The sequence below is a fragment of the Anolis sagrei genome, chromosome 7, assembly GCF_037176765.1.
Source record: "Anolis sagrei isolate rAnoSag1 chromosome 7, rAnoSag1.mat, whole genome shotgun sequence".
Taxonomy (NCBI): domain Eukaryota; kingdom Metazoa; phylum Chordata; class Lepidosauria; order Squamata; family Dactyloidae; genus Anolis; species Anolis sagrei.
In genome coordinates this window covers 20052468-20075222 of record NC_090027.1, presented here as the reverse complement: position 1 = coordinate 20075222, position 22755 = coordinate 20052468, and the positions used below count along the sequence as shown (strand labels likewise).

At 42.8% G+C, this 22755-nt stretch overlaps 2 protein-coding genes across 3 annotated transcripts in view; both read right to left on the bottom strand.

Moving 5' to 3' along the window:
- Nucleotides 1-1754, bottom strand: part of ARHGAP25 (Rho GTPase activating protein 25) — a 34573-nt gene extending 32819 nt beyond the window's left edge. The window contains exon 1 of the mRNA XM_060787610.2: nucleotides 1181-1754. Within this exon, the coding sequence (XP_060643593.2) occupies nucleotides 1181-1235 (55 nt within the window). The 5' untranslated portion in view covers nucleotides 1236-1754. The remainder of the gene's footprint in view (nucleotides 1-1180) is intronic.
- Nucleotides 1755-4909: 3155 nt separating this feature from the next.
- Nucleotides 4910-22755, bottom strand: part of CDS2 (CDP-diacylglycerol synthase 2) — a 53182-nt gene continuing 35336 nt past the window's right edge. Inside the window, exons 7-14 of one of the 2 annotated variants that reach the window (XR_010910242.1) lie at nucleotides 20112-20194; nucleotides 18214-18301; nucleotides 15540-15608; nucleotides 13558-13710; nucleotides 11907-12026; nucleotides 9351-9454; nucleotides 6233-7320; nucleotides 4910-5841 (exon numbers count right to left, since the gene is read on the bottom strand). Coding sequence is in view for 1 of the 2 variants with exons in the window: in XM_060787096.2 (XP_060643079.1) it covers nucleotides 7191-7320; nucleotides 9351-9454; nucleotides 11907-12026; nucleotides 13558-13710; nucleotides 15540-15608; nucleotides 18214-18301; nucleotides 20112-20194 (747 nt within the window). In the remaining variant the exon portion in view is untranslated. Of the gene's footprint in view, nucleotides 5842-5998; nucleotides 7321-9350; nucleotides 9455-11906; nucleotides 12027-13557; nucleotides 13711-15539; nucleotides 15609-18213; nucleotides 18302-20111; nucleotides 20195-22755 lie in introns of those variants that run through there. The other variant, XM_060787096.2, reaches the window with a different exon arrangement.

Sequence of the window (22755 nt, the reverse complement as noted above, 5' to 3'; positions counted from 1 at the left end):
CCCCACACTTTAGGTGGTACCTTATTTTCCTACTTGACAGATGCAACTGTCTTTCGGGTTGCAAAGGTCGGCAACAGGCTACACACAATTGGTTGGAAACCAACTCCAACCCGGGCTGGCTTCGAACTCATGACCTTTTGGTCAGAGTGATCTTAATGCAGCTGACACTCAGCCAGCTGTGCAGAATTGAAAGAAGACCTCACTACCTCTGAGGATGCTTGCCATAGATGCAGGCGAAACGTCAGGAGAAATGCCTCTAGAACATGGCTCTATAGCCCGAAAAAACCCACAAGAACCTAGTGATTTCAGCCATGAAAGCCTTCGACAATACATTGAAAGAAGACTTTGCAAAAGTGCAACTCTTAGGATTTTACGTATCACAGTTTAAAGCGGCATCAAACTGGATTAATTTTGCAGTGTGGATGCCCCCATAGACAAGTGTTGAATTAGGCCAAGATTTGCACTTGCGCTCCATGCAGTCATGCCAGCCACTTGACCTTGGAGGTGTCTATGGACAATGGCGGCTCTTTGGCTTAGAGATGAGCACCAACTCCAAGAGTCGGACACGACTGGATTTCAAAGGGAAAACCTTTACCTTTGGACTTGCCAATGAATATCCTCTCCCAAAGCTCTTTCCAAGGAAGATTTGTTGCATTTAATGGAGCTGGGAAGATGAAAGTGCTCCGAATAAAAGGGAAATAATAATAAATAATAAAAATAAATAAATATAAATAAAAATAATAAATAAATAAAAATAATAAATAATAAATGGGAAATAATAAATCAAGATGGATGGATGGTATCCTTGAAGTGACTGAATTGACCTTGAAGGAGCTGGGTGTGGTGATGACCGACAGGGAGCTCTGGCATGGGCTGGTCCATGAATCATAGAATCATAGAATCAAAGAGTTGGAAGAGACCTCATGGGACATCCAGTCCAACCCCATTCTGCCAAGAAGCAGGAATTTTGCATTCAAATCACCCTTGACAGATGGGCATCCAGCCTCTGCTTAAAAGCTTCCAAAGAAGGAGCCTCCACCACACTCCGGGGCAGAGAGTTCCACTGCTGAACGGCTCTCACAGTCAGGAAGTTCTTCCTTATGAAGTCACGAAGAGTCGTAAACGACTGAACAAATGAACAACAACAACAAATCAATGTCAATGAATGCACCACACATACCGATTTTGTCCATTCGCAGGCCGAAATCCCAGCTCCGTGGCAGCTTGAGAGACATAGTCCACCTCCTGCCACAAGGCCCGCGCAGCCAAATCCGAATCTGGAACCCTTTTCTTGATGGAAAAATGGATGATTATATATTCAAAAACGCATTATTTTTGGGGTGGGAAAAAGGCGAAGTTTGACAACCACTTCCTCCTTGGCGTGTCAGGAAACCATAGAAAAGCAGTTCTTCTTTTAATCGTTCCAATCTCCTTTCCAGATTTATTTTTCTCAGACTTTTCGAAGAGTCCCTTTAGTCCCCCACTTGGGATCTATAGATCTCCATGGCCTCTTGGGGCAGATTTTGGCAAATGAAAAGGTGCAGATTTTTGCAAAAAAGGAAAAGACGCAAGGCCCAGTGCTCAGCGCATGAGGAAGTGGGTGCAGACGATGCGGTTGCAAAGGCACAAAAAGTAAAAAAAAGCCATTTCAGGAAACGGGTGACAAACAGCAGAGAGGCCTTTTGGGATTTCCAGTCCCACACTGCGGAACGAATGCAGTTTAATGCTGTGGGATGCTGGGAGTTGTAGTTTCCCAAAGGTCTTGAGCCCAAAAGAGTGCAAATGGTAACTCCCAGGATCCCATCACACTGAGCCATTGCAATGAACATGGTGCCAAAAATGCATTCGTTTAGCCCCAAACTAAGACTCTTGTAAAACTACAACTCCTGGGGATCCATAGCACGCACTGTGCCAAGCTGCATTCATTCGGAAGTGTAGGTGCAACTTACCAAAGGGCAAGGCCCTTGCAAAAACTACAACTCCCGGGAGTCTATTGCACCAAGCCATTGCAGAGAATATAGCGCTAAGCTGAATTTGCTTGAAAATATTTACAAAGACCTTGTAAAACTACAACTCCCGGGATTATAGAATCATAGAATCAAAGAGTTGGAAGAGACCTCATGGGCCATCCAGTCCAACCCCATTCTGCCAAGAAGCAGGAACATCGCATTCAAATAACCCCCGACAGATGGCCATCCAGCCTCTGTTTAAAAGCTTCCAAAGAAGGAGCCTCCACCACACTCCGGGGCAGAGAGTTCCACTGCTGAACGGTTCCACCGCATTGAATGGTTAAAAGTGGCACCAAACTGCAATTCATTCTATCTACCCTGCAAATTTATTTATAGTATTTATATAGACTCATAGAATCATAGAAAAACGACAACTCCCGGGAGTCTATTGCACCGAGTCATTGCAGAAAATATAGCACCAAGCTGCATTCGCTTCAAAATCTTTACAAGGTGAAAGACCTTGTAAAACTACAACTGCCGGGATTCCACTGCGTTGAATGGTTAAAAGTGGCACCAAACTGCAATTCATTCTATCTGCAAATTTATTTATTTATAGTATTTATATTTATTTACAGTATTTATATTCCGCCCTTCTCACCCCGCATGGGACTCAGGGCGGATTACAATGTACATATACATGGCAAACATTCAATGCCATAGACACACAACATGTATAGACAGACACAGAGCAATTTAGCATTCCAGCTTTTCTTGAGGGTATTCTGGCCACCAGGGGAGCTGTCCCTTCACTTAGCATTTGTGACACTGATGAATGTAACAGTATCCAAAAGTCCCAGGCTCAGCCATCACCCCGGGTGACCATTTGTGACACCATTTTGGCACTGATTTAGCTCTTTGCTGCAACTGAAATAAAGCAGAGGATGAGGCAGGAACTGGGACATTTTAAAGACACTAAAGAAAGTGGGACAGCAGCACATGATTTGTGAGTATTTAATTTCGTGGAGTGCGTCTATGCTGTAAAATAAATGCGGCTTGGTACCACTTGAACTGCCCTGACTCAAGAGAACCCTGGGAGTTGTAGTTTTGCAAGGTCTCCATAACCTTCCTTGATGTTGAGTGTGGGTTCCTCAGCAAACTACAGCTCCCAGAATCCCATAGGCAGATTAAACAGGGAAGTCAAATTGCATAAGACTATGAGATTAAATGTAGTTTATATGACAAAATGAAAATCATGCGTAGATCACATCTGATCAGCCCACATACTGCCTTGCCAGAGAAAGAAAATATGCTACGCAGGGGTTTTTTTTGGTCATGTCAGGAGCAACTTGAGAAACTGCAAGTCGCTTCTGGTGTGAGAGAATTGGCCGTCTGGAAGGACGTTGCCCAGGGGACGCCCAGATGTTGTGATGTTTTAACATCCTTGTGAGAGGCTTCTCTCATGTCTCCGCACGAGGAGCTGGAGCTGATAGAGGGAGCTCATCTGTGCTCTCCCCAGATTCGAACCTGCGACCTGATGGTCTTCAGTCCGGTAGGCACAGGGGTTTAACCCACTGCGCCACTGCTACTCAGGTGAACAATAAGGAACAAGTAGTTTACTCTTCATAATTCAGAACACTCTATTTGCAATCATGTGATCAGTTGCATCGACTCACTTAATGTCTTAATGTCGATAAACTCCTTCAGCAGCTCATGAAGCGAGAACCCACTTCAAACTTTGTCTCTCTGTGCTTCTGAACACAGCTCAAGCCTGAAAAATGTAACAGTACACAAAAGTCCCAGGCTCAGCCATCACCCAGGGTGCAGCTCATGAAGCGAGACCCACTTCAAACTTTGTCTCTCTGTGCTTCTGAACACAACTCAAGCCTGAAAAATGTAACAGTACCCAAAAGTCCCAGGTTCAGCCATCACCCAGGATGCAGCTCATGAAGCGAGACCCACTTCAAACTCTGTCTCTTTGTGCTTCTGAACACAACTCAAGCCTGAAAAATGTAACAGTACCCAAAAGTCCCAGGTTCAGCCATCACCCAGGATGCAGCTCATGAAGCGAGACCCACTTCAAACTTTGTCTCTCTGTGCTTCTGAACACAACTCAAGCCTGAAAAATGTAACAGTACCCAAAAGTCCCAGGCTCAGCCATCACCCTGGGTGCAGCTCATGAAGCGAGACCCCCTTCAAACTTTGTCTCTCTGAGCTTCTGAACACAGCTCAAGCATGAAAAATGTAACAGTACCCAAAAGTCCCAGGCTCAGCCATCACCCAGGGTGCAGCTCATGAAGCGACATCCACTTCAAACTTTGTCTCTCTGAGCTTCTGAACACAGCTCAAGCATGAAAAATGTAACAGTACCCCAAAGTCCCAGGCTCAGCCATCACCCAGGGTGCAGCTCATGAAGCGAGACCCACTTCAAACTTTGTCTCTCTGTGCTTCTGAACACAACTCAAGCCTGAAAAATGTAACAGTACCCCAAAGTCTCAGGCTCAGCCATCACCCCGGGATGTAGCCCAACCAATCGGCTTCATGCATCTTATTTTGCAGTTGACACACACACATACTAACTGATTTCTTGCATGCTGTAACACTTTAAACCAGGTATGGGCAAAGTTGAGCCCTCCAGGTGTTTTGGACTCCAACTCCCACAATTCCTAGCAGCTTAGGCCCCTTCCTTTCCCCCGAGGAAAGGGCCCGAGGCTGCTAGGAATTGTGGGAGTTGGAGTCCAAAACATCTGGAGGGCCCAACTTTGCCCATACCTGGTTTAAACACTACTACGGGATCTTGGGAGTTGTAGTTTGTCGATTTATTTGACTTGAAAGGGACCTCTAGAGGTCACCCAGTCTGGCCCCAATCTAAGATAATGGGAGGCACCACCCGAGCCCTCCTGGTAGATGGCCACCCCACTTCCAGAGAAGAAAGCTGGAAGAATGGCGCACACTCCAAACTCTTTTCCTTGTCGGGACATTTTTTATTGAACCATAACATTACAGTATATAAATAGGGTAAAATACCTCTGTACAATATTTCACATTCTGACAGTCAAAACAATAGAACCAAACCCGGAGGAGGCAGGCAAGACTATTGCGTATCTTCGCCGTAACGGGAACAGGAGGAAAGAAAAAGTCGTAAACATAAAAAAAATAAACCCAAGACAACGCACAGAGAAAGAAGCGGGCGGTTTGGCTTGGAACGAATACGCCGAATGTCAAGGAGGAAGAGAAGAAGAACACAGCGGCACAAAGTGTGTTGGGAGATATAGAGATCGATCGATATATATATATATATATGGATAGAGAGAAAGAGAAAATTGTGTGTCCTGCACTCTATATTACTGTCGCTCGGTGCATCTACACTGCAGAATGAATGCGGTTTGGCACTACTTCCATGGCTCAATGCTATGGGAGCCTGGGAGTTGTAGTTTCCCAAGGTCTTCGGCCTTTTCTCACCAAACTACAGCTCCCAGGATCCCATAGCACTGAGCTGTGGAAGTAGTGTCAAACCACATTAAATGCAACAAGTGTTTTTAAAATGGTAGTATGCCAGCAGCAATAGGATGTGACTTGATTGACAGCTGTCAATTATCTGACTCATGAGGCGATGGGGAGTTTATGCCCCGCAAGAAGCAAATAACATTGATTTTGTTGCTTGATTGACAGCTGCCAATCTCCCAGACCTTTGCACTAACTAATCACACTGAGGAGGGCATACGTTCCGTGAAGACGCAAATAGCATGGCCATTGATTTTTGCTTGATTGACAGCTGCCAATCTCCCAGACCTTTGCAGTAACTAATCCCACTGAGGAGGGCATACGCTCCGTGAAGACGCAAATAGCATGGCAATTTATTTTTGCTTGATTGACAGCTGCCAATCTCCCAGACCTTTGCAGTAACTAACCGCACTGAGGGCATACGCTCCGTGAAGACGCAAATAGCATGGCCATTGATTTTTACTTGATTGACAGCTGCCAATCTCCCAGACCTTTGCAGTAACTAATCACACTGAGGAGGGCATACGTTCCGTGAAGACGCAAATAGCATGGCCATTGATTTTTGCTTGATTGACAGCTGCCAATCTCCCAGAGCTTTGCAGTAACTAATCACACTGAGGAGGGCATACGTTCCGTGAAGACACAAATAGCATGGCCATTGATTTTTGCTTGATTGACAGCTGCCAATCTCCCAGAGCTTTGCACTGACCATGTTGGGAGTAGTTTGAACACCAAAGGCCGAATCCATTAATTTTTGATTGACAGCTGTCCATCTCCCGGACCTTTGCACTAAGCATAATCATGGAGTTTAGGCTCAAAGAACATACCAACGGCCAATGAATTTTGCTTGATTGACAGCTGTCAATCCCTTGGACCTCTGCACTGACTCAGTCAGAGGCCAAATCCATTCATTTTTGATTGATTGACAGCTGTCCATCTCCTGGAACATTTCCCTAACCTTGCTGGGGGATCTGATGTGCTGTAAGAGCCAAACAGCATTGATTTTTTTCTTGACTGACAGCTGTCAATCCCCTGGACCTCTGCACTGACTCAGTCAGAAACCAAATCCATTCATTTTTGATTGATTGACAGCTGACAGCTGCCCATCTCCTGGAACATTTCCCTAACCTTGCTGGGGGATCTGATGCGCTGTAAGAACTAAACAGAATTGAGTTTTTCCTTGACTGACAGCTGTCAATCTCCTGGATTGTCTCACTCCGGAAGCAATGGGGAGCATATGCTCTGCAAGGGGCAAAATGAAATGCCGACTTTGAACCCCAAGATGCGGCAAAAAGCATCAAATGGAATTTTGCTCTGCTTTGGCCACTCAGTGACGTGGGGACGATGGGAGTTGCGGTCCTTTTGCAGACCTACACGCTCCAAAATAAAGAACCGTAGATCCACCTCCTTCGATTATAAAGGAAAAGAAAGAGATGTGGCTTCTTAGACGCAAACACAAGAGGAGGAGACACCCACTCTTGCTTGGGGATGATGGGCCCTACAGTACTCAACCCTGCTGTCTTTCCTCTGCGACCGGATGCCAGGTGGAGAAACGGATGGTTTGGAAAAAACCTTTTTTTCGAGTGGGAAAAGAAGGAAGACGTGGGAGCGGCTGGCTGGTGACTGTCCTAAGCCAGGCAAGCTGAGGAAGGGTCTGCTGGGGACGATGGGAGGGAGGATCGGTCCCATTGGGCTGGCGGTGGCGCTGGCTGTGGCCAGTTGGCTGGCTTCCATGGCTGCTCAGGCTTCCTCGGGTGCGGCCAGGACCCCCTCGTCTACCAAGTGGGCCTTCAGCGTGTTGAAGATGCTCAGCTGCTGCTCCGGCCGGAGGGTCAGCAGCTGCTGGATGAGCTTGCTGGGGTTCGGGCCCCTAAAGGGAAGGACGCAGCAGGAAACATGAATGCAAACACAACAACAACAACAATAATACTTAAGTATAGCACACGAATGCAAACACAACAGTCACTTCCATGCTTCGCTCTAACTTGCACACCAATGACTGATCAAAATCAAACTTGGCACACAAACCCCCCTTGAAACATCTCACTCCCTGATGAAGTTTGGGGGAGGGTAGACCATGGACGATGGGATTTACAGTACCTTCACCTGATTCGCCTCCCACAGAACACTGTATCCCCCACATATCAAATACCTGGACCAAACTCGGCACACAGACTCCCCATGACCCACTTTACATCTTGGTGTAGTTTTAGAGGAGGGCAGACAAAGGATGATGGGACTTGCAGTGCCTTCACTCCCTTCCTGAAACTACTCACCAATGACAGTTCAAGACCAAACTTGGACAGATCCCTCTTGACCCACTCTATATCCTAGTGAGGTTTGGAGGAAGATGGACCATGGATGATGGGACTCACAGTACCTTCACTAACTTCCCGAGATCACTGCGATCCAAACCAATGATGGATGAGGACCAAACCGGCACAAAGAGCCTCCATGAACCACTTTATGACCTGGTGCGGATTGGGGGACTACTGACCATGGATGATGGGACTCACAGTACCTTCACTATCTTCCTGAGACCACTACGACCCAAACCAATGATGGAGAGGACCAAACCCAGCACAAAGAGCCCCCATGAACCACTTTATGTTCTGGTGAGGTTTGGGGGACTATGGACCATGGATGATGGGATAGGCAGTACCTTCACTAACTTCCAGAGATCACTGCAACCCACACCAATGAATAATCAAGACAAAACTTGGCGCACAGTTCCCCCATGCCCAACTCTATATCCTGGTGCCGTTTGGAGGAGGATGGACCATGGACAATCACTCACTTCCTGAGACTACCACCAATGATGGATCAAGAGCAAACTTGGCACATAGAGCCACCATGACCCACTTTACATCCTGTTGCGGTTTGGAGTTTTGACCCTGGATGATGGGACTTGAAGTCATTACTCACTTCCTGAGACCACTGCAACCCACACCAATAACTGATCAAGAGCAAACTTGGCACACAGAGCCCACATGGCCCAATCTACATCTGGGTGGGGGTTGTGTGCTAAGGGACCATGGATGATGGGACTTGCAGTACCTTCACTCACTTCCTGAGATCATTGTGACCCACATCAATGACTGATTAAGACCTAATTTGGCACCCAGAACCCCAATGACCCATTCTACATTTTGGTGCGGTTTGGAGGAGGATGGACGACTGGACTTGCATATGGGAGTGTCCCTCTTTGGACATCTTCACAAATAGGTCTCTCTCAAAACAGACTCAAAGCTGCCAACAATATAACTGGCAAAATAATGTACAATTTAAAACTGAAAATGTATCCACACGAACACAGAACTGAACTATGAGAAATAAATTGTTCAATCCATTAAAAACATCGTATTTTATTGTATTTCGACTTTTATACTAATGACACAGTTAATTATAATTTTTCAAATTTTGTACAGCCATGTGTAATTATATTTGCCTTGTTTTTTATTTCTCCTGTGTTGTGTAATGGGCATTATTAGCTGACTTGAGTCCCTATGGCAGGATAAAAAACAAAATAAATACATACATTACAACACTAGTGGTAAGATATGTGTTTTAAGGGTCTTGTTTATTGATCAACTTTAGCCAGAAATCCTGTAGTGAGCAGCAAGATGGACTAGATGGCCTATGGGGACCCCTTCTGGTTGACTCAATAAAAACAGTTTCCTATTTTGTGTGAACAAGTGTAAAGGCAACAGATGAACGAGATGGAAAAGGGGCATCAAGGGGGTGCCAGATCTGTGCTTGGAAGGAAATTAATTTGGATGCAACCCCCCACTCCCAAGAGGCATTTAAAGGGATTTTCTCTGAGCCCTTTCCTTTAATTTTTTTATTGATGATATATATAATCTTTGAGCCCTTTCCAAGCTGCCCTGGTTCAGGAGGTACCTGATGAAGCTGGCGATGTAGACGTTGACGAAGGTGGCCATCAGGTATTGACAGTCAAAGCGGTCCATGATGCCACCATGCCCTGGGATGGTGTTGGCAAAGTCCTAGGTGGCATTGAAGGGGAAAGAGGGGGAAGGAGGAAAAAGACAGTCATCACCCAGAGGCATCCACATTATTATCCTAGCATCCACTCCAGGCATGGAACACGGCTTCTTGTCGGAGGAGCAAGGGATCCGCTCTGCTTCTTCTGGCATTTATAGCTCTATCTATCTATCTATCTATCTATCACATCTATCTATCTATCATTCATTCATTCATTCATTCATTCAACTTTGCCACCAAAGTAGCAAAGAAACCAATAGCCAGACAACCAGAGATTGAGAACAACAACCTTCATGAACCCTTTACATCTACTGCATTGGACATGGCTCTCAATAAATGTAAGAATGGCAAAGCAGCTGGCCTGGATGATCTATGGATGGAACAAATCAAGAACTTTGGTCCAAAAGCAAGGCGCTGGCTGCTGGAGCTGATGAACAACTGCACTGCATCCTGTCAGATCTCCAAAATCTGGAGGAAAGCAAGAGTCATCGCCAGGCAAAGACCGTAATGACCCAAAAAGCTACAGACCAATCTCCCTGCTGTGCCACCTCTACAAAGTTCTGGAGAGACTTATTTTGCATAGAATTATGGAAAAAATAGACCCTTATCTGATTCTACAGCTAGCTGGCTTCAGAAAAGGCAAAAGCTGCACATCGCAAGTGTTGAACCTGACTCAGCACATAGAAGATGGTTTTGAAAGGCAGATCACAGGAGGTGTCTTCATAGACCTGTCAGCAGCCTATGATACTGTGAAGCACCGCCTCCTCCTGAGAAAAATGTATAATATCACAAAGGACTACCACCTCACCCGCCTCATAGGAAACCTGCTACAAAACAGGAGCTTTTTTGTTGAGTTCCAGGGCCAGAGAAGCAGATGGCAGAAACAGAAGAACGGCCTGCCTCAGGGGAGCGTGCTTGCTCCATCCACGTTCAACATCTACACAAATGACCAGCCACTGCCAGAAGGGACAGAGAGCTTCATCTATGCTGATGATCGTGCCATTACTGCTCAAGCAGGGAGCTTTGAGAGGGTTGAACAGAAGGTCTCCGAAGCTCTAGGTGCTCTCACTGCCTATTACAGGGAAAACCAGCTGAACCCCAACCCATCGAAAACACAGACATGTGCCTTTCATCTCAAGAACAGACAAGCATCCCGAGCTTCTTCAGATCACCTGGGAAGGAATCCCACTGGAGCATTGCAGGACACCCAAATACCTGGGAGTCACTCTGGACCCCCAAGAAGCACTGCCTGAACATCAAGCAAAAAGTGGGTGCTAGAAACAATATCATACGAAAGCTGACTGGCACAACCTGGGGATCACAACCAGATACAGTGAAGACATCTGCCCTTGCGCTGTGCTACTCCGCTGCTGAGTATGCATGCCCAGTGTGGAACACATCTCACCACACTAAAACAGTGGATGTGGCTCTTAATGAGACATGCCGCATTATCACGGGGTGTCTGCGCCCTACACCACTGGAGAAATTACACTGCTTAGCCGGTATTGCACCACCTGACATCCGCTGGGGAGTAGCAGCTAATAGTGAAAGGACCAAGGCAGAGACATCTCCAGCTCATCCCCTGTTTGGGTATCAGCCAGCACGTCAACGACTTAAATCTAGAAATAGTTTTCTAAGATCTACAGAGACACTCACCGGAACACCTCAGCAAGAGAGAGTCCAAAAGTGGCAGGCTCAAACCCAGAATCTCAACCAATGGCTGATACCAAATGAGAGACTCCCTCCTGGACACAGAGAGGACTGGGCGACTTGGAAGGCACTGAACAGACTGCGCTCTGGCACCACGAGATGCAGAGCCAACCTTCAGAAATGGGGCTACAAAGAGGAATCCACGACATGTGAGTGTGAAGAGGAGCAAACCACTGACCACCTGCTGCAATGCAACCTGAGCCCTGCCACATGCACAATGGAGGACCTTCTAGCAGCAACACCAGAAGCACTCCAAGTGGCCAGATACTGGTCAAAGGACATTTAATCAACTACCAAACTCACAAATTTTGTATTTTGTCTGTTTTTTTGCTTTGTTGTGTTAGAAATGTAATATAATCGACTGGTTGCACTGATACAATAAATAAATAAATATTCATTCGTTCATTCATTCATTCATATCTCTACCCATCCATACATCACCTCTATCCATCCATCATTCATTCATCCATCTCTATCCATCCATATCTCCATCCATCAACCTATCCTTCTTTATATCACCAACTATCCACCCCTCTTTACTATTTCGATCTATGCATCATCCATATCCATCATCCATCCTGCATTCACCCATTTAACTCCCCCCAACCTCTCCTGCTGCCTTCTCTATGGAGGGAAAGCAGTAAGTTCTTCAGGAAAAAAATGCAACTGCTGCACCCATTGGATGAGAAGGAAAGGCTTCAACAATCTGCATGCGAGCGGCCTTCCTTTCCGGCCGTTTCCTACCTTGATCTTGAACGCTCTTTTAAAGCCGCTGGCAAAAAAACCTCCAAAGGGGCCGATGAGGGAGGCGAACGTGGAGAGCGCGATGCTGTGGATCTGGAAGGGATACATCCGGACCGTTTTCTGGAAAGGGAAGCAAAGAGCAAATCCCAAGGAGATGCGTCAGAATTCCACATGACCCAATGGAGCCATGCATTCAAATGGCAGGAAAAAAGATTCAGCCTGAACATTAAGAAAAATGTCCTGATGGCAGAGGAATGAGCTTCCTTGGAGTCTGGTGAAGGTCCTTAACAGAGACTGGATGGGCATCTTTCAGGAGGGCTTGGATGGTGCCTTCCTACACCATCTAAGCCCTGGACTGGATGGCCTTTGGAGGTCCCTTCCGACTCTAGGATTCTATTATTATTATTATTATTATTATTATTATTATGATGCAGGGGCTGGGTGTCCATCAGTTGGGAGGGGTTGGGGGTTCCTTCCTGCATGGCAGAAGGAAATTGGGCTGGATGGCCTTTGAGGGTCCCTTCCAACTTTAGGATTCTATTGTTGTTGTTGTTAAGTAGGGCTGGATGGTGCCTCCTTGCCAGGCAGAAAGCAGGGGCTGGATTGGATGGCCTTTGGAGGTCCCTTCCAACTCTAGGATTCTATTATTATTATGATTATCATGATTATTATGATTATGATGCAGGGGCTAGGTGTCCATCAATTAGGAGGGGCTGGGTGGTGCCTTCCTGCATGGCAGAAAGAAATTGCGCTGGATGGCCTTTGAGGGTCCCTTCCAACTTTAGGATTTTATTGTTGTTGGGTTGTTGTAGGTTTTTCCGGGCTATATGGCCATGTTCTGGAGGCAATTTTTCTCCTGACGTTTCGCCTGCATCTATGGCAAGCATCCTCAGAGGTAATGAGGACCTCATTACCTCTGAGGATGCTTGCCATAGATGCAGGCGTAACGTCAGGAGAAAAATTGCCTCCAGAACATGGCCATATAGCCTGGAAAAACCTACAACAACCCATGGATTCCGGCCATGAAAGCCTTCAACAATTCATTGTTGTTGTTATTGTTGTTGTTAAGAAGGGCTGGATGGTGCCTCCTTGCCAGGCAGAAAGCAGGGGCTGGATTGGATGGCCTTTGGGAGACCCCTCTGACTTTAGCACTGTATTATTACTACTATTATTATTATGCAAGGGCTGGGTGACCATCTGTTGGGAGGGCTTGGATGGTGCCTTCCCACCTGGCAGAAAGAAGGGGGCTGGACTGGATGGCCTTTGGGGCCCCTTCTGGATTATATTATTGTTAGGGATGCTTGATGTTTTACCATCCTTGTGGAAAGCTTCTCTTGTCTCTGAATGGGGAGCTGGAGTTGACAGATGGGAGCTCAACCTGCTCTCCCCAGATTCAAACCGCTGACCTGTCAGTCAGCAATCCTGCCAGCACAAGGGTTTAACCTACTGCACCAACAGGAACTCCATTATAACAACAACACAAGGGACTAGATGAACACTGAAGGTCCCTTCCAATTCAACTAAAGACCAGAGCTAAAGGGACAAGACTAAATCCAAATAATCATAACAACAACAACATGATGATGTTGTATTGCCTGACAGAAGGGGGCTGGACTGGATGGCCTTTGGGGCACCTTCCACCTCCACCTACCCATCCGATGAGGGACTGGAGCACCATGGGGACGTTGTAGTCCTGCAGCTGGAAAAGCTCGGAGGGCTGGCAGTCCACGGTGAAACTGTTGCTGTCATTGTTGAACTCCACAGGACATGTGAAGCACCGGTAGCCCGACATGACGTATGAGAGCTGTGGGCAGAAGGGCCGAGAGCTCAGTGAATGGGCAATGCAAACGGCATGCAAAGGATGCGCATAAGGAATCAAGGCACGAATTTCCCAGCCATGCCGTCCTAGATGTCCTCCACACACTTTGTGGAGAGCATTACACTATGCCACAACATTTGAAAACCTAAAAATGCCTAGGAGAGATATTATTACTGTTCAGATACAGATTAAGCGAAACCAAATTATGAGAACAATAATAATGACAACAATAATGACAATAATAATGGGTTGTTGTAGGTTTTTCGGGCTATATGGTCATGTTCTAGAAGCATTCTCTCTTGACATTTCGCCTGCATCTATGGCAGTGGTTCTCAACCTTCCTAATGCCGTGACCCCTTAATACAGTTCCTCTTGTTATGGTGACCCCCAAACATAAAATTATTTTCATTGCTACTTCATAACTGTAATGTTGCTACTGTTATGAAGCATAATATAAATATCTGGCATGTAGGATGTATTCACTAGACCAAATTTGACACAAATGCCCGATATGCCCAAATCTGAATACTGGCGGGGTTCGGGGAGATTGATTTTGTCATTTGGGAGTTGTAGTTGACTAGGACGATTATAAATGATGTATTTTAATATTTTGATAAATGTTTTTTAATGTTTATGTATTGTATGTGAATTTGTGTCCCGGCATTGAATGTTTGCCGTATATATGCTGTGCTCCGCCCTGAGTCCCCTTTGAGGTGAGAAGGGCGGAATATAAATGTTTTAAATAAATAATGATAGTTGCTGGGATTTATAGTTCATCTACAATCAAAGAGCATTCTGAACTCCACCAAGATGCAATTGAACCAAACTTGACACAGAGAACTCCCATGACCAATAGAAAATACTGGGTTTGGTGGGCATTGACCTTGAGTTTGGGAGTTGTAGTTCACTTACATAGAGAGCACTGCTGACTCAAACAATGATGGATCTGGGCCAAACTTGATACAAATACTCAATATGCCCAAATGTGAACACTGGTGGTGTTTGGAGAAAAATTGGGAGTTGTACTTGCTGGGATTTATAGTTCACCTACAATCAAAGAGCATTCTGAACTCCACCAAGGATGCAATTTAACCAAACTTAGCACAGAGAACTCCCATGACCAGTAGAAAATACTGGATTTGGTGGGCATTGACCTTGAGTTTGGGAGTTGTAGTTCATTTACGTCGAGAGCACTGTTGACTCAAACAATGATGGATCTGGGCCAAACTTGACACAAATACTCAATATGCCCAAATGTGAACACTGGTGGAGTTTGGGGAAAAATTGGGAGTTGTAGTTGCTGGGATTTATAGTTCACCTACAATCAAAGAGCATTCTGAACCGCACCAATGATAGAATTGGACCGAACTTCCCACAGAGAACCCACATAATCAACAGAAAATACTGTGTTTTCTGATGGTCTTTGGCGACCCCTCTGACACCCCCCTCGCAACCCCCCAGGGGTCCCGACCCCCAGGTTGAGAAACACTGCTCTGTGAGATATGCATTGAAAAACTAGAGCAAAACGTGCTCTAGCAGGGTGTTGTCCCTCCCACAAAGGCAAAGTTTTGACAGTTTAGTAAACTTTTCACATGCTTTTATGATACAGCCAATTGGAAAATGACATTGCTAACCCAGGAACAAAAATTATAGTGTTACGTAGTGATCCTTTGGTGGACAATCGGTCCTTCCTCTCCACTTTCCCCCCCTGAGAGCGCCCCAAATTCCCCCCAGCCCCCTTTGCCATCTCTTCCCCATCCAGAGAGGCCTGTTGCACCTTATTTTGCCCTTGAAAAAAAACACAAAATACTCACCAAAAGGCCAAAAACCACAGTGGCAAAGAAGCCGCCAATGAAACCTTCCCAGGTCTTTTTCGGAGACAGCTGCAGAAAGAGAGACAAGCCACAAAACTGCAAGGAGGAAACTGCAACAACAACTCAAGCCAACCCTTTTGAGCTGACAAAACGACGGCACCGCAGTCCCAATTCAGTTGCCCTGCAAGCATCCCATGGAAATGTAGGGATTGTCATTTGGTGGGAAGAACTACGTCTCCCTGGCTCAGCATTCTAAGTTATCCTCCCCAGATTGCAATTGCATGGATGCTGCATCCATAGCTTGGAACAAAATTCCCAAAATTAAATTTGCAAAACGCAAACCATGATTTTGACATTTTATGCAAGGCACACCATTTTACTATAACATAATGTATATACTGGGGCTTTACTATAACATAATGTATAATGGGACTTTATAATGTATATACTCAGGCTTCACTATAATGTATATAACATTACTTTACTATAACATAATACATATATTGGGACCTGGACTTTACTATATTGTAATGTATACAGTGGGACTTTATAATGTATACACTTTACTATAATGTAATATATACAATGGACTTTACAAATAAAATAATGTATATATGGAAACTTTATAATATATATACCGGGACTTTACTATAATGGATATAACGGGATTTTTTTTACAACATAATGTATATACTGGGAGTTTATAATGCATATATTGGGACTCTACTGTAATGTATGCATGGGACTTTACTCTAACATAATGTATATATTGGGATTTTATAATGTATCTATCGGGACTTTACTAGAATGTATACAGTGAGACTTTTTATATGTATACAGTGAGACTTTATGTATATAATGTATAAATGGGGACTTTATCATGTATATACTGGGACTTTACTGTAATGTATACTATGGGACTTTACTATAACATAATGTATAATGGGACTTCATAATGTATATACTGGGGGCTTCACTATAATGTATATAACATGACTTTACTATAACATAATGCATATATTGGGACTTGGACTTTACTATATTGTAATGTATACAATGGGACTTTATAATGTATACACGGGGACTTTACTATAAGATATTGTATATACTGGGACTTTATCATGTATATACTGGGGCTTTACTATAATGTAATATATACAATGGACTTTACAAATAACATAATGTATATATGAGAAGTTTGTAATATATATAAATGATTTTACTATAATATAATGTATATACTGGGACTTGGACTTTACTATATTGTAATGTATACAATAGGACTTTATAATGTATACACTGTATATGTATACATATAAATATTGTATGTGCAGGGACTTTATCATGTATATACTGGGGTTTTACTATAATGTAATATATAGTAAAATATATGCTATTTGTAAAATACTTTACAAATAGCATAATGTATATATGGAAACTTCATAATATATATACTGGGACTTTACTATGATGGATATAATGGGACTTTTTATAACATAACGTATATACTGGGGCTTTATTATAACATAATGTATAATGGGACTTCATAATCTATATACTGGGGGCTTCACTATAATGTATATAATAACATGACTTTACTATAACATAATGCATATACTGGGACCTGGACTTTACTATATTGTAATGTATACAATGTGTTGTGGGTCGCGACACAATGGGACTTAATAATGTATACACGGGGACTTTACTATAAGATATTGTATATACTGGGACTTTATCTTGTATATACTGGGGCTTTTCTATAATGTAATATATACAATGGGCTTTACAAATAACATAATGTATATATGAGAAGTTTATAATATATATAAATGATTTTACTATAATATAATGTATATACTGGGACTTGGACTTTACTATATTGTAATGTATACAATAGGACTTTATAATGTATACACTGTATATGTATACATATACATATTGTATATGCCGGGACTTTATCATGTATATACTGGGGCTTTACTATAATGTAATATATAGTAAAATATATAGTAAAATATATATGCTATTTGTAAAATGCTTTACAAATAGCATAATGTATATATGGAAACTTTATAATATATATACCGGGACTTTACTATAATGGATATAATGGGACTTTCTATAACATAATGTATATACTGGGACTTTATAATGTATATATCGCGACTCTACTGTAATGTATGCGATGGGACTTTACTCTAACATAATGTATATACTGGGATTTTATCATATATCTATTGGGACTTTACTAGGATGTATACAGTGGGACTTTACTGTAACATAATGTATAAACGGGGACTTTATCATGTATATACTGGGACTTTATGGTAATGCATACCATGGGAATTTACTATAACATAATGTACATTCTGGGACTTTGTTCATGTATATACTGGGACTTTAGTATAATGTATATACTGGGACTTTACTGTAACATAATATGCACACTGTATATTATGTTTATACTGGGGCTTTACTATAACTAATATAATGGGACTTTACTATAACATAATGTACATACTGGGGGTTTACTATGACATAATGTACATACTGGGGCTTTATCGTGTATATACTGAGACTTTACTAGAATGTATATATATAATAGGACTTTACTATGTAATGAATATACCAGGACTCTACTGTAAGGTAATGTATGGACTGGAGGACTGACCTTAATCAGCGGAGTGCGTCCGAAGAAGAACCCAAACATGTAGGCCATGATGTCGTTGCAAATGACACAGGAAATTGGGACGATAAACCTAGGCATCGAGAGGAAAAAGGCATCCACAATGCAGAAGAAAAACAGAAAATACAGAAAATGAAATATAGGATGGGTGAGATCTGGCTTGAAAATAGTCCATGGGAAAGGAATCTAGGCATCTTCGTAAACCACAGGCTGAGCATGAGCCAAGAGTGCCATGCGGTAGCAAAAAAGGCCAATGCGATTCTAGGCTGCATCAATGGGAGTCTAGTGTCCAGATCGAGGGAAGACATAGTCCCACTCTCGTCTGCTTTGGTTTGGCCTCCTCTGGAATAACACATTTAAAGTTGTGTCTTACAACATGACAAAAGGCTAGACTAGATGACCTTTGGGGCCCCTTCCATGAAAAGACAATATAACTTTCCAAAAAGGGAATATTGGCATTTAAAGTTGTGTGTTTCGACATGGCAAAGGGCTGGACTAGATTATCTTTGGGGACCCCTTCCAACTCTACACAAAAAGACAATACAACTTTCCGAAAAGGAAATATTGGCATTTAAAGTTGTGTGTTTCGACATGGCAAAGGGCTGGACTAGATGATCTTTGGGGGCCCCTTCCAACTCTACACAAAAAGACAATACAACTTTCAGAAAAGGGAATATTGGCATTTAAAGTTGTGTGTTTCGACATGGCAAAGAGCTGGACTAGATGATCTTTGGGGGCCCCTTCCAACTCTAAGATCCTACATTTAAAGTTATGTGTTCAGATACCTTTGGGGGTCCCTTCCAACTCTACCCGAAAATATAATACAACTTTCCGAAAAGGAAATATTGGCATTTAAAGTTGTGTGTTTCGACATGGCAAAGGACTGGACTAGATGACCTTTGGGGGCCCCTTCCAACTCTACACAAAAAAACAATACAACTTTCTGAAAAGGGAATATTGGCATTTAAAATGGTGTGTTTCGACATGGCAAAGGGCTGGACTAGATGATCTTAGGGGGCCCCTTCCAACTCTAAGATCCTACATTTAAAGTTGTCCGTTCCGATACGGCAAAAGGCTGGACTAGATGACCTTTGGGGATCCCTTCTAAGTCTAAAACCCTACATTTAAAGTTGTGTCTTCCAACATAGCAAAAGGGTGGACTAGATGACCTTTGGGCATCCCTTCTAATTCTAAAGTGGTGTCTTCCAACATGGCAAAAGGATTGACTAGATGACCTTTGGGGGACCATTCCAACTCTAGGATTTCACTGTCGAGTTTTTATGAGTGCGATTTTCCTGCTTCTAGGCAGGGGGTTGGATTGGATGGCCCACAAGGTCTCTTTCCAACTCTATGATTTCGAAAAAGGAATATCTATATGTAAAGTTCTGGCAAAGGGCTGGACTAGATGACCTTGGAAAGGGTTTCCAACTTGAGGAACTTGCATGGAAAGACAATACAACTTTCTGAAAAGGGAATAGCTACATTTAAAGTCCAGCAAAGGGCTGGACTAGATGACCTTTGGGAGCCCCTTCCATCTCTACATGAAAAGACAATGCAGCTTTCCGAAGAAGCAATTATTTACATTTAAAGTTGTGTGTGTTCCAACACAGCAAAAGGATGGACTAAATGACCTTTGGGGGCCCCTTCCGACTCTAGGATGCCAAGACCTACATGGAAAGATGCTTGGATAGGCATCGCTTCCCATTGAGTAAGAGCATATGCATCTAGGCGTAGCAAAAGCCTTGGGAGTTTTGAGCAAAGGCTTTGCAAAGCTGGCTGGTCACCACCAACCGAAGCCACACCTTAGAATCAATGGCGAGTGATGAGTTCCCATGTGCGCCCATCTATCACAGCCAAAGCCCCGCAAAGCGCCAACAACTCACCAGATCATTCCTTCAAAGAGGTTGTGAATGATGAGGTGCGACTGGGTGACCACTATGAGCAAAGTCACGTGGGTCCAGCCAAACTGGGAAAAGAGAGAGAGAAACGTGCAAATCCGGTTTGCAAAACAGCGAAAACAAACCAACAAAACCAACCAACCCCAACATTTCTCCCAAGATGAGCCAAAATGCGGATTATATGAATTGAGGAGCGAGAGGTGAAAGGTTTTAAAAGGAAAGAAGTCCACACTCAAGAATGTCTCATGCACCACGTTGTGCATCGCTGGCAAACGGATACACTGGATGCAAACGTGACATTTCTTTGCCTATTCCATTTGCATTTTCAACAGTGAATTTGTAAGCCAATGTTTAGCATTTCTAAGCATTCCTTTTTGTGTTGTCCAAACTTGCAAGGATAATAAACAATGCATATAATCATGAATTTGAAATTCGTGTCCTCCCATGTATTCTATAGAAATATGTTTTAATATTTATCTTTCACAGAAATACACTTAATATGGGTATCTATAGAATTTTTACAATGTTAATGTGTTTTTAACAATGATGTAATCTGCCATTAGGAGAAGCAGGTAAGAAATAATAATAATAATAATAATAATAATTATTATTATTATAATTATATTTTTACCTGCATTGTTTATTATCCTTGCATTTTTACTTGCAAGGATAATAAACAATGCATATGAATTTGAAATTCGTGTCCTGTGTATTGTAAAAAAATATGTTTTAATATTATATATGTTTAGATAGTATATCTTTCTTTATGTGAGTGAATTTATAGATGTGCGGGTGTATGTGTGCGTATGTTTATGTGTATATGTGGGTGCAGACATGTATATATATGCATGTGTATGTGTATATATCTGTATACATACATACATACATACATATATACATATACATATACATATATATATATACATACATACACACAGTTTGGTTTTTTGTTCTATGTTCTTCTCTTCCTTTTATTGTCTATTTTTTTCTTCTTCACGCTCTTTTCTTTCTTCTTGTTATTCTTTTTCCGATTTATGACATAAACTAGACATGTGATTTTATCGTATATTTGTATACTTGAAAACTTAATAAAAATTATTTTTAAAATTATTTTTAATATTTATCTTTCACAGAAATACATTTAATATGGGTATCTATAGAATCTTTACAATGTTAATGTGTTTTTAACAATGATGTAATCTGCCATTAGGAGAAGCAGGTAAGAAATAATAATAATAATAATAATAATAATAATTATTATTATTATATGCACAACAAGATTAGTGTAAAGTAAACAAGATCATTCTGCTGACTGTTGATCCCACGTCTGACACTTCCAAAGTGCCTAGGACTGTGTGAAGTTTAGGCAAAGAATAAGTGCAGATCCAAGTAGGGTCGCCTATTACAGCTGACAGGTGGTGATTTTGTCAGTGCCGATTGTGTTTAAGTGCAGGCCAAGGTTTTTAGACACTGCACCCAGTGTGCCGATCACCACTGAGATCCCCGGTGGCGCAGTGGGTTAAACCCCTGTGCCGGCAGGACTGAAGACCGACAGGTCGCAGGTTCAAATCCGGGGAGAGTGTAGATGAGCTCCCTCTATCAGCCCCAGCTCCTCATGTGGGGTCATGAGACATGAGAGAAGCCTCCCACAAGGACGTTAAAACATCAAAACATCCGGGTGTCCCCTGGGCAACGTCCTTCCAGGTGGCCAATTCTCTCACACCAGAAGCGACTTGCAGTTTCTCAAGTAGCTCTTAACATGACCAACTCCTCCCCAACCAAGATCACCTTGACTGGCTTGTGCCAGTCTCTGCAGTTCGATCTTTAAATTCTCATATTGTGTCAGCTTTTCCAGTTGTTTCTCTTCAATCCTGCTGTCGCCTGTGATTGCAACATCGACAATCCATACTTTGTTTTCCCCACAACCGTGAGGTCAGGAGTATTGTGCTTCAAATCTCTGCCAGTTTGTATTCGGAAGTCCCAGAATAGTTTGATATGCTTATTTTCCATAACTTTGTCCAGCTTGCGATCCCACCAGTTCCTTGTCGCAGGCAGATGGTATTGTTGTTGTTGTTGTTATTGTTATTATTATTACTATTATTATTATTTATCACCCAAGGAGAGGCGGATAAGAAGTATTATTATTATTAATAATAATAATAACAACTTGGGAAGTGTTCAACTTGTGATTTTGTGATATGAAATCGTTTGCTGTGACATACTGCGTTTTTGTGTCAGTAAAATAATAATAATTTTATTTCTTACCTGCTTCTCCTTGGGTGAGAAATAATAATAATGATAGTAATAGAAAATAAGATATAACAACAACAACAGCAACAGCAACAACAACAACAACAACACACTTGGGAAGTGTCCGAGATGTGATCCAATACAACAACCAGCTAGTGACCTTGTTTGCTGTGTACTAATCTTGTTGTGTTTCAAATAATAATAATTATTTGAGATGCTCTGAGTCTTAAGAGAGGAAAGTGGGAAAGAAATATAATAACAACAAGAAGAACAACAAAGGACATCAGGATATAATAATAACAATAACAGGGATGGATGGCCATCTGTCGGGGGTGCTTCGAATGCAATTTTCTCGCTTCTTGGGCAAGGGATATATAAC